Raw genomic sequence first — 11,909 nt, 5'->3', positions numbered from 1 at the left:
ACAACGCGCGAATGTGTAAAAAGGATGTAGAGGAGACTTCTAAATCAGAGGTTAGTACAGCGTACGCAGGCTCCTTGTATAATAGCGATGAAAATAGAAATTTGTAACTAGTGTTGGTTGTGCCAAGACATTTTGAGCTGTTGGGTGGTTTGAGCTGTTGGGTGGTGGAATACGTTAACGTAGATTATCACTGAGCCAGCCATATCACCAAACCAGCCACTTTCTCTTGGCACGACCACCTTTTACCCCAACACAACATGCCTCAACAACAACAACTTCAGAATACTACTAGAGAAGGCAGAGTTATCCTTGCTATCCAGGCCTTGTACGCTGGCTAATTTCGCAGTATCCACAGCGCTGCTAGAGCATTGAACGTACCTCATCAGCAGGTCTCTAATTGCCTTCTGTTGCAGCAGATATCATGCCTATTGACTAGCCAATTCAGGGGTGCAAATGTATGTACATTTTGCCTCTATTTTAGCTGCAACAGTTTTAAGCCTAGACGCTAAAGCTGCGCAAGCAAAGGTTAAATAGATTTTTATATTCTATAGGTGACTATAGCTAAGGATCTTAGCATAGTACCTGCTCTGTTGGCGTGCTATCTGCAGCAATAGAGCATTGCAAAGAAGGATTTATCTATTACTTAGCATATTAGGTATTCTGCTGCGTTGTGTCACCTCTAATTATGCTGTCCTAGTTAGACGTGAGGGGGTGTGTCACAGCAGATATCATGCCTATTTACCAGCCAATTCAGGGGTGCAAATGTGTGTACATTTTGCCTCTAATTTGGCTGCAACACCTTCGCAATATCACGTTCTAACTAGACGTCCGCGCTAATTGCTAGAAACTTACTATACTAGAGGAGCAGACAATTGTCTAGTATATACTTAACCTTGTTCGCAAGGATTTGTGCCCTAGCTATGTAAGGTGGCAGATATAGCTAATAAGATACTAAGTGTGCGTGGTGAAGAGCCTATTGGCAAACTATAGGCTAGCAGGCTTGTGACGCGTTCAGATAAGCTCAAAATGGCCTTTAATTAAGCCAAGGATAGACAGAGGATACTAAAGGAAGATCCTAAGATAATTAGCGCGTGATTTAAGCTAGTAGAGGATACTTAAGTTAGGTATAGCGTTTGCAATAACAACATGCACAACTTTAATAAAACTAGGTTCTAGATAGGTGTTGCTTTGTCTTTAAAGGTTGTAACAGGCTTAGAGAGACGTGCTCAGCCAGAGCTTGTTTAGCCAGGTGATCGCGAGTAGGTTACTGTTATCTAGAGCATCTGCGCTGCTAGGTATATAACCCTGCCTTTCATCATCTACAAATAACACGTCCACATCTCTGCCTAGTATAAGGAAACAGATATACCCTACAATTAGAAGCTCTTAGTCTCTAAGAATAGTAAGACAAACAACATACTTAGCCTTAAGTAGTTAAAGCACTTTAACACGCATATAAAGACGTGTTAGGTAGGAGTGTATAGGTTGCTTATCTTAGACAGCTATAAGAGCTATCTTAACTAGGAGTTTAAGGACTATCAACGTATTCCACCACCCAACAGCTCAAACCACCCAACAGCTCAAAATGTCTTGGCACAACGAACACCCTCTTTGTTGCAACATGCCTCAACCACATAACGCGTTACTACGTGAACACAAAGGTAGAGTTAACCTTGCCCTTAAAGCTCTTTATTTAAAACAATTTAAAAGCTAGAGAGTAGCTGCGCGCGCTTTTAATGTTAAACAACGCATTCTCTCTTCACGCGTTAGAGGAGCCCTGTTTATCCTTAAACAAGCACCTAACAGCCGCAAACTTACGCTTACAGAAGAGCAAACAATTGTCCAATATATCCTTAACCTGGATTCGCGAGGATTCGCGCCCCAGCTGTGCGAGGTAGCAGATATGGCTGATAAAGTGTTGGGTGTACGCAGTGGGCAGCCGGTTGGCAAGCACTGGGCTGAGCGCTTTGTAACGCGCTCAGCTGAGCTTAAGATGGCCTTCAATTGAGCTAAAGATAGGCAGAGGATACTGCAGGAGGATTCAGAGACAATTGGCGCGTGGTTTAAGCTAGTAGAGGACACTAGAGCCAAGTACGGCGTACACAACTACAACATGCACAACTTTAACAAGACTAGCTTCTAGATAGGTGTTATTAGCTTAATAAAGGTTGTCACAGGCGCAGAGAGGCGTACTCAGCCTGAGCTTGTTCAGCCAGGTGATCGCGAATAGGTAACAGTCATCCAGAGCGTCTGCGCTGCTAGATCTTGTACCCTACCTTTTATTATCTACAAAGGACGCGTTCACATCTCTGCCTAGTATAAGGAGGCAGATATACTGCGCAATTAGAAGCTCTTAGTCTCTTAGAACAGCTGGACGAACAATGCGCTCAGTCTAGAGTAGTTGAAGCACTTTAACGCGCATACAAAGGCGGGCTAGGTAGGGGCGTACAGGCTGCTCATTTTAGATGGCTATAAGAGCCACCTTAACTAGGATTTTAAGGACTACTGCCTTAAACATAAGATCCTCACCCTCTGTATGCTACCTTACTTGTTGCACATCCTCTAGCTACTTAATGTAGTCTACTTCTTGCTGTTAAAGCGCAAGTACTCTCAGCGCGTACAAGACTTAGCACGCAAGCACATCTTCCACATTAACAAAGAAGGCTTCCTACTAGCCTTTAAAGACGTGTTTTGTAACATGTTTACAGAGGTAATCTATTATAAGGCCTTTAAGGTATTAGGACTTGTCCCTCTTAACACGCAGGTTATATTAGATTACCTTAAAGTGCAGCTGCGTACCCTGCTAGAACCCCTCCTCCTAGAGACGCTGTGGCAGTCAAAGACTCTAAGCAATATACATGAGTTTGGATTGCAATTAAAGCTTGTACGCGAGTCCTTTACTTGTTCTCCTATTACTGTGCAGGCAGGCTTCTCTCAGCTTATTAGAGGCGGCGAGCTTATGCTGCATCAGAACGCGCTTCAAGCAGCCCGGATTACTGAGCTTGAAGAGCAATTAGCAGTGATGACCAAAAGGAAATCGCGCAAAAGGAAGCGGATCCAGCATGGCGGCACAATGGAGTATAGTGAGGCAGCAGCCCAGGTGGCCGCAGAGGCCTCTATAGCCGCTGAGCGGTCGAAGAAGGCTTGTCGTGGTGGTGATCAAGAGAGAGCCCAACCAGCTTTACGGCGCTGTAGGAACTGCGGCAAGACTAGGCACAACGCGCGAACGTGTAAAAAGGATGTAGAGGAGACTTCTGAATTAGAGGTTAGTACAGCGTACACAGGCTCCTTGTATAATAGCGATGAAAATAGAAATTTGTAACTAGTGTTGGTTGTGCCAAAACATTTTGAGCTGTTGGGTGGTTTGAGCTGTTGGGTGGTGGAATACGTTACCTAGAGAACTAAATCCTTACATTCTGTATACTACCTTACTTATTACACATCCTCTAGCTACTGAACATAGTCTATTTCTTACTATTAAAGTATAAGTACTCCTAACACATTTAAGACTTAGCATACTAACACATCTTCTATATTAATAAGGAAGGCTTCCTACTAGCCTTTAGGGACATGTTCCTTAATATATTTATAAAGGTTAACTACTAAAAGGCCTTTAAGGTATTAGGGCTTATTCCTACTAATATATAAGTAGTGTTAGATTGCCTTAAAGTGCAGCTGCATACCCTACTAGCAGTACCTCTACCTAAAACACTGTAGTAATCTAAGACGCTAAGCAATACACACAAGTTTAGATCTTAATTTAAGCTTGTAAGTAACTCCTTCTAACAATCACTAAGTGCAGCGCAAGAGGGATTCTTAAAGCTTGTAAAAGGGGCTAAAGAGATGCTGCATGAAAATGTCCTTATTAAGGCCTGCGTGCGAGAGCTTGAAGAGTAATTAGCAGTAATAACTAAGAGAAAATCGCGTAAGAGAAAGCAGATTCAGCATAGTGGCACACTTGAGTATGGCCTAGCAGCATCGCGGGTAGCTGCTGAGGCGTGTGTAGCAGCTCAGCTATCTAAGAAGACTTAGGGTGGAGGTGGTCAACTAGGAGCTCAGTCAACTGTTTAGCGCTGTGGGAACTGCAGCAAGACTAGACACAACACACGAACGTGCTAGGAGGGTGCAGAAACATCTTCTAAATCTGATGCAAGCACGCAGTATGCTAGGTCACTGTTTAATAGTAAGTAGTTGTAGTTGTAGTAACTTGTGTTAGTCGTGCTAAGAGAAAATGGCTGGTTCAGTGATATGGCCGGCTCGGTGATAATCTACGTTACAATAGAGAGCTAGAAGGCATAACAAGAGCCTTAAAGCTTGCAGCTTCTATAGCTACAGCAAAACAAGAGATCTAAGTCTTTACAGACAACTAGGCAGCTATTCTAAGGCTAAAGACTCCCTCTAATAACCCTAGACAAGCTTAGCAAATCTGCTGTATAAATGCAGTAAAGGTAATTCACAGCAAAGACGCAATAATTAGCCTACACTAGGCCCTAGGACACCTAGATATTACAGGAAATAAAAAAGCAGACGCTTTACTAAAACAAGCTATAAAAAAGCAACTAGTATCTTATACTACAACCCTTGCAATAACAGGTATTAGGATTAAAGCTGTTACAAGACAAGAGTAGGAACACAAAATCTAGGCCTACTCTATAAAAGCAAAGATTAGAAATCCTAGCACCTATATAGCAAGATTTAAGCTAAAACTAACAAGCAAAATAACACTACTAAAAAACACTAGAAGAAAAATTGCAAACGTATACTACTAGTTTAAACTTAGAAATAGATATAATAAAGCATACCTACAAAATATATAAAAAACAGAAAGCTCTTAATGCAGCTTTAGATATAACGTAGTTCACAAGCGAGCGGTCTAACCCAAGCAAGTGGTCCACCTAACAGAGTTAAGATAATTGCAATGCATATGCTGCAACACCACCACCACTTAATGCAATTTGCAGGTGATAGAGATACTATTTAGACTTATTACTATTAGATGTATTAACAATTTTAACTAAACAGGTGCAAGTGTTGTGGCTACTCTCTCTATAACGCCTGCAACACCTCTGTGTGCACACCTTCTTTACAGGCTCTCCACCCCCCTACTGCCTACTACCCTCCCTTTTAGCTATTAAATTAGCTACCTTACCTACTGTAAGACTCTCTACTGCCTAAATATACTTCCTCTTTCAACCTCTAACCTCTGTTGCTATCTCTACTGCCTTGCAAAGCCCTACTATTTCCTGTTGCATTAACACGCTATCATGCCTTATCCATGTAATGCCCTTGTTCAGCTGCTCAACTGCTCTAAGCAGAGGAGAAACTAGGGAATCTCTGTGCAGTTGTACACGCTCACAAACTAGCGTTAACTGAGCCTCTATCTTACAGAGGTTGCTTAGAGTTTTTAATTCCCATAGGGTGTCCTCTAGCTTTAGTAGAGTTAGTGTACAAAGGACCACATTAAGCTTTAATATTACCACCTCTAGGTTGTGTAGAACTAGTCTAGCGCCCCTAAAGCCTACACAGATATTCTCCTTTATAATTAACCTCTTAAAAGCTGCTTTAAAGGCTGGTAGGAAAGCCTACTTCTTAATCTACTTAGAGCTGTACCATGCTAAGCTACTAATCTCATCACTATATGCCTACTTTAAAGGCGAAAAGCAACCTATATTAAGTGGCTGCAGCAGGTGCAACAAGCAGGCATACAGAGAACAATAATCTTCTCTTCCTTACAGTGTTTGTAGAACTTATGTAAGATGTGGCTCTCATAGCCGTCCACAATTAGCAGCCTGTGTGCACCCACCTTCTAGTCTTTTATATAGGTGTTAAAGTGCTTCAGCTAGGTAATACTAAGCTTTCTTAATATCTAGCTATTAGGACTAACCTTAATTACCTAATCCTAAGGTAGATTGTGAAACTATAAGGTAATAAGGACCTTGCTAGGGAAGATAAGGAAGGGTAGGATAGCCTATCCTTTAGCATTAACTCCTTGTATATTAGTAACCTAACTACAGTTCCCTAGCTGTAGGCTCTTTGTGCTACGCTTCTTAGAGCCTATAAAGACTATCTAGCTATAGATAACCCCTATTATAAAGCCTGTCTTGTTAAAGTTGTACATGTCTTTGTCTGTGATGCTGTACTTAGCCTTTGTGTTAGCAACTAGCTTAAGCTAGGGCGTTATAACGCGTGCATCTTTGTTAAGGGCTCGCTAGCGATCATATAGACAGCTCCTTCGAAGCTTGATCTCAGGCGTACGCGTCTTGAAGTTGTCTACCTAGTGCTTGCCAACAGGCTCTCTACCGCGCTCAGCAAGCAGATCATTAGCTATATCTCACACTATAGCCTTTGTAGCAGGTATTCCTCTTGTGTCAAGCTCAAGTATACGTTGTACAAGGGCCTCCTCCTCTAGTTTGCTTAGCTTCTTTAAATTAGGCTCGCAATCGCGTTAAGAGAGGGCTCCTTAGCATTATTAGCAGACAGTAGTTTAAGGTACGCTGAAGGCTGCAATAGCATGTCTTCTACTCTTATTATAATCTTTAATTATAGCTTAGATAGCAAGCTGTAAGGTCCCTTTAGTATAGGTTAATTACACGTTGTGTTAGGATGGCATTGTAATGCAAAGTAGTTATTAGGCTATCATAGTTGGGATGGACCGCTTGCTTGGGTTGGACCGCTCGCTTGTGAACTACGTTAACCTGTTTTATCAGTGAGCGCCCCACCTCAGTGAGCGCCCCACGAACACCAGCAAAGCGCATGCGCGACACTCAACGCGTAATGTCTCAACAACCACAACCTTACAAGCCCTATACTGAAGCTGACGTGCAGCTTGCCCTCTCTAACATTAATGCGACTAGATTACGAGCCTGCGACGTGCTGAGGCAGTCTACAGCGTTCCTTGTAGGATGATACAACAACAACGTGACAGGAAGCCCTCTAGACGCGACTGCAAGCCTAGATTAAAGTACCTAACAAAGCTATAAGAGGAGGTAATTCTACAGCATATACTTGACAAGAACCTATGTAGAGTACCGCCCTTAAAGCTACACATACAAGATATGGCTGATAGAATGCTGCGCGACCGCGGTAGTGAGCCTGTTAGTAAATGCTAGGTTGACAGGTTTATTAAGCGTACACCTAAGCTGCCCACGCGCTGGACTTGTCTATACAATTACTAGCAAGCTCTCTACAAAGACCTAGCGATTATTAAGGCCAAGTTTACGCTAGTTTAAAATATAAAGGCAAAGTATAGTATTGTAGACAATAATATATACAACTTTAACAAGTCTAGCTTCCTAATAGGCAAGATATATTTATAACTTATTATAATAGGTAACGTGTTTCACAAGCGAGCGCTGCACCCAACCGAGCGCCGCACTTTCAACAACAGAACGCCTGCGCAGCGCTATATCACAACACAACACGAATAAATAATTGTTTGCAGGCCTAGATAGTATTATTTAGAAGCTTTACTATTATCTGCGTCCTCTATTTCTACCTTGTAAGTGCAGGAATTATGTCTAATCTCACTACAACGCCTACAGCGTTGTCTAACACGCACCCTCTTTGCAGGTGTCTTACCCTTACCACAACCCCTACCCTCCTTTTTAGTAATTAAGTTAGCTACTTTGCTAACTATAAGGGTCTCCTCTGCGCGTATATATTATTACTTATAGGTCTTGCGCTTTATAGACGCTTCTACAGTGTCTTAAAGGCAGCCTATTTCCTCCTGCATTAACACTATATTATAAGCTATCTGCTGAGCGCCCTTTGCTAACTGTTTAACCTACTCATCTAACAAACTTGCTAGAGACCCTTAATAGATTTAAATCTGCTTTCAAATTAGAGTTAACTGCTCCTCTACTTCGTGAGCAGTGCGTGGTGTCTTTGGCTCCCAGGCGACGTCGCTGGGTTTTGGTGGCGTTGGCGTGCGCAGGCGCACATCAAGCTTTAATAACACCACCTCTAGGTTGTGTGGGACTAGCCTAGCACCTCTAAAGCCTGCGCGAACGTTCTCTCCAGTGAACGCCTTACTAAACGCTGATTTAAAGGCTAGCAGGAAGGTTTCCTTGTTAATATAGTGGATGCGACTGCATGCCAAGGCCGAAACCTCGTCGCTATACAGGCGCTTTAGTGGCGAGAAGCAGGCGACGTCAAGTGGCTGCAACAGGTGCGACGAGTGCGGGGGCATACAGAGAGTGATTATCTTCTTCTCTCTGCAGAGATCTTGGAAAGCCACTAAGCAGTGGCTCTCATGGCTGTTAATAATAAGTAGCTGGTAGACCCTAACTAGCTTTGCATGCGTATCAAAGTGGTGGAGCCAGGCAAGCGCTAGATTATTATTAGTCTAGCTAGTAGGACTAACATTAATAACGCAGTCCTGTGGGAGGTCCTTAGTAAACTAGTTAGAGATAAGAACCTTGCCTGCAAGGATAAGGAATGGTGGGATAACCTTCCCTATTAACCTAACGCCTTATACTAGGGTAACCTACTCACGATTGCTAGGTTAGATCTTCTTCTACTTCCTAGGCTTCTCTGAGCCTGTTACTACTAGCTGCAACAATATCTTGCCTATTAGGAAGCTAGACTTATTAAAGTTGTACACATCCTTGTCTATAATACTATACTTCGCCTTTATGGACTGAACAAGCGTGAACCAGGGCTGGATAACTGCTGGGTCCTCGCAGGCAGCCCGCTGGCGATCGTATGGGCGGGTCCACCGCTTCTGGAGCTCTGGTGTACGCTTTACCAAGTTGTCAACCCAGTTCTTGCCAACAGGCTTTGCGCTGCGCTCTCTTAGCAGTTTATCTGCCATATCTTGTACGTCTGCCTTTAAGGAGGGTAGGCCACGCGCAGATTCCTCAAGTATACGTAGTACAACTGCCTCCTCTTCTAGCTTTGTAAGGCGCTTTGCATTTGGCTCGCAGTCGCGTCAAGAGCGTGTTCTGTCGCGTTGGCGTTAGATCATTTGTTTAGGCACTTTGTAGACTTTCTCAGCGCGTCAGATACTTTGAATTTGGTTTCTTAAGATATTAGATATAGCAAGCTGTACATCAGCTTCAGTATAGAGTGTAGGAGCTTGTTGTGGTTGAGACATTACGCGCTGTTGTTGCGCCGGCGTTCTGGCAGCGAGAGTGCGGCGCTCGGTTGGGTGCGGCGCTCGCTTGTGAAACACGTTATAGAGAAACCTAGGAAAGTGAAGAAGATTTAGCCTAGTGATTGTAAGTAGACTATGTTAATACAGGGCGTCGGCGCAACAGGGCGTGTTATCCTACCCTTCCTTATCTTTGCTAGCAAGGTTCTTATCTCTAATTAGTTTACTAAGGACCTCCCACTCAATTAGGTTATTTAAGGAAGCCCAACAGGCTACATAAATAACAATCTAGCGCTTGCCTAGCTTAATTACTTTAATACGCATGCGAGGCCTGTAGGAGCGTATAGGCTGCTAATTATTAACAGCCACAAGAGCTATTGCTTAATAGATTTCTAGGATTGCTGCAAGGAGAAGAAGATTATTGCCCTCTATATGCCTCCACACTTGTTACACCTACTGCAGCCGCTTGATGTTGCCTGTTTCTGCAGTAGTCCTTAAAATCCTGGTTAAGGTGGCTCTCATGGCCGTCCAAAATGAGCAGCCTGTACGCCCCCACCTGGCTCGCCTTTGTATGCGCGTCGAAGTGCTTCAGCCACTCAAGGCCGAGCGCGTTGTTCGTCCAGCCGCTCTTGGAGACGGAGAGCTTCCAATTGCGTGGTATATCTGCCTCCTCGTACCAGGCAGAGATGTAAACGCGTCCTTTGTAGATAATGAAAGGCGGGGTACAAGATCTAGCAGCGCAGACGCTCTGGATGACTGTTACCTACTTGCGATCACCTGGCTGAACAAGCTGAGGTTGATTATGTCTCTCTGCGCCTGTAACAACCTTTATTAAGCTAATAACACCTATCTAGAAGCTAGTCTTGTTAAAGTTATGCACGTTGTGGTTGTGTACGCTGTATTTAGCTTTTGTGTCCTCTACTAGCTTAAACCACGCGCTAATTGTCTCTAGATCCTCCTGCAGCATCCTCTGCCTATCTTTAGCTTGATTAAAGGTTATCTTGAGCGTAGCTGAACGCGTCACAAAGCGCTCAGCCTAGTGCTTGCCAACAGGCTGCCCACCGCGTACACCCAACAGTTTGTTGGCTATATCTGCCACCTCGCACAGCTAGGGCGCGAATCCTCGCGAATTAAGGTCAAGAATATATTGTATAATTATTTGCTCTTTAGTGCGCGTAAGCTTATGTTGTGTGTTACGTCTATTGTTAATATAGAGTCTGCCTCTATACCTAGCACTTAAGGTTGTACACAGTACGTTAAATGCCTAAGCAGAACTTTAGAGGCTTTTAAATTTATATAATTAGAAAGTAGAAAGGGCAAGATTAATTCTACCCTCTTATTTAGATAATTACATATCTTGTTAATAAGGCATTACGTGTTAATATTAATAGTTGTGGTCTTGGCAAGAAATGGCCCAGGTGCTGGGTTGGCCCGGGTGCTGGGGGTTTACGTTAATTGTATAATTTGCATAAGCTAAGTAGGTGGGCCTCTTCTTAGCCTTAGGAGAGCAGCTACTTCCTCTTGTTCTGTGCTAGACTCTAAGTCTTCTTATTATAACGTAAACCCCCAGCACCTGGGCCAACCCAGCACCCGGGCCAAAAAAGCTTGGCAGTACCAACTCACGTTACAACTCTTCAATTTCATCACTATTTAACATAGAGCCTGCGTACGCTGTGCTTGTATCTAATTTAGAATATGCCTCTTTATCTTTTTTACACGTTCGCGCGTTATGTCTAGTCCCTCCACAGTTTCTACAGCGCTGTAGAGCTAGTTAAGCTTATTCTTAATTACCACTACCACAAGCCTTCTTTGACCGCTCAGCGGCTACAGAGGCCTCTGCGGCCACCTGAGCTGCTGCCTTACTATACTCTATAGTACCACCTTGCTAGATCTGCTTCCTTTTGCGCGATTTCTACTTAGTTATTACTGCTAATTGCTCTTTAAGCTTAGTAATCTAGGCTGCTTAAAGCGCGTTCTGATGCAGCATAAGCTTGCCACCTCTAACAAGCTGAGAGAAGCCTGCTTGCACAGTAATAGGCGACCAAGTAAAAGACTCGCGTACAAGCTTTAACTAAGATCTAAACTTATAGGTATTGCTTAGAGTCTTTAACTGCCACAGCGTTTCTAGGAGGAGGGGTTCTAGCAGGGCACACAGGCGAACTTTAAGGTAATCTAACACAACCTGTGTGTTAAGAGGGACTAGCCCTGCTGCCTTAAAGGCCTTGCAACAGTTCTCTACTATAAATATATTAAAAAACACGTCCTTAAAGGCAGGGAGAAAGCCTTCTTTGTTAATGTAGAAGACATGCTTGTGTGCTAAGTCTTGTACACGCTAAGAGTACTTGCGCTTTAACAGTAAGAAGTAGACTATATTAAGTAGCTAGAGGATGTGCAATAAGTGAGGTAGCATGCAGAGGGTAGGGATCATGTTTTTAAGGCAGTAGTCCTTAAAATCCTAGTTAAGGTGGCTCTTATAGCCGTCTAAAATGAGCAGCCTGTACGCCCCTACCTGGCTTGCCTTTGTATGCGCGTCAAAGTGCTTCAGCCACTTAAGGCTGAGCGCGTTGTTCGTCCAGCCGCTCTCAGAGACAGAGAGCTTCCAATTGCGTGGTATATCTGCCTCCTTGTACCAGGCAGAGATGTGAACGCGTCCTTTGTAGATGATGAAAGGCAGGGTACAAGATCTAGCAGCACAGATGCTCTAGATAACTGTTACCTACTTGCAATTACCTAGCTAAACAAGCTAAGGTTAATTACGTCTCTCTACACCTGTAACAACCTTTATTAAGCTAATAACACCTATCTAGAAGCTAGTCTT

At 43.4% G+C, this 11,909-nt stretch overlaps 1 protein-coding gene across 1 annotated transcript; it reads right to left on the bottom strand.

Annotated features, from left to right (window-relative positions):
• Positions 1-7,921: 7,921 nt before the first annotated feature.
• M421DRAFT_17805 (CENP-B protein) lies at positions 7,922-11,753 on the bottom strand (the record flags this gene model as incomplete). Its single annotated transcript, XM_033587861.1, has 2 exons — positions 7,922-8,282; positions 11,593-11,753. Coding segments are annotated over 2 exons (522 nt in total), but the record flags the coding sequence as incomplete, so codon positions are not given.
• Between the last annotated feature and the right edge of the window lie 156 nt (positions 11,754-11,909).

The sequence above is a fragment of the Didymella exigua genome, assembly GCF_010094145.1.
Source record: "Didymella exigua CBS 183.55 unplaced genomic scaffold M421scaffold_61, whole genome shotgun sequence".
In the NCBI taxonomy this organism is placed as follows: Eukaryota; Fungi; Ascomycota; class Dothideomycetes; order Pleosporales; family Didymellaceae; genus Didymella; species Didymella exigua.
Note: the sequence above shows the minus strand (reverse complement) of the source record. Positions and strands in the feature narration are given on the sequence as shown.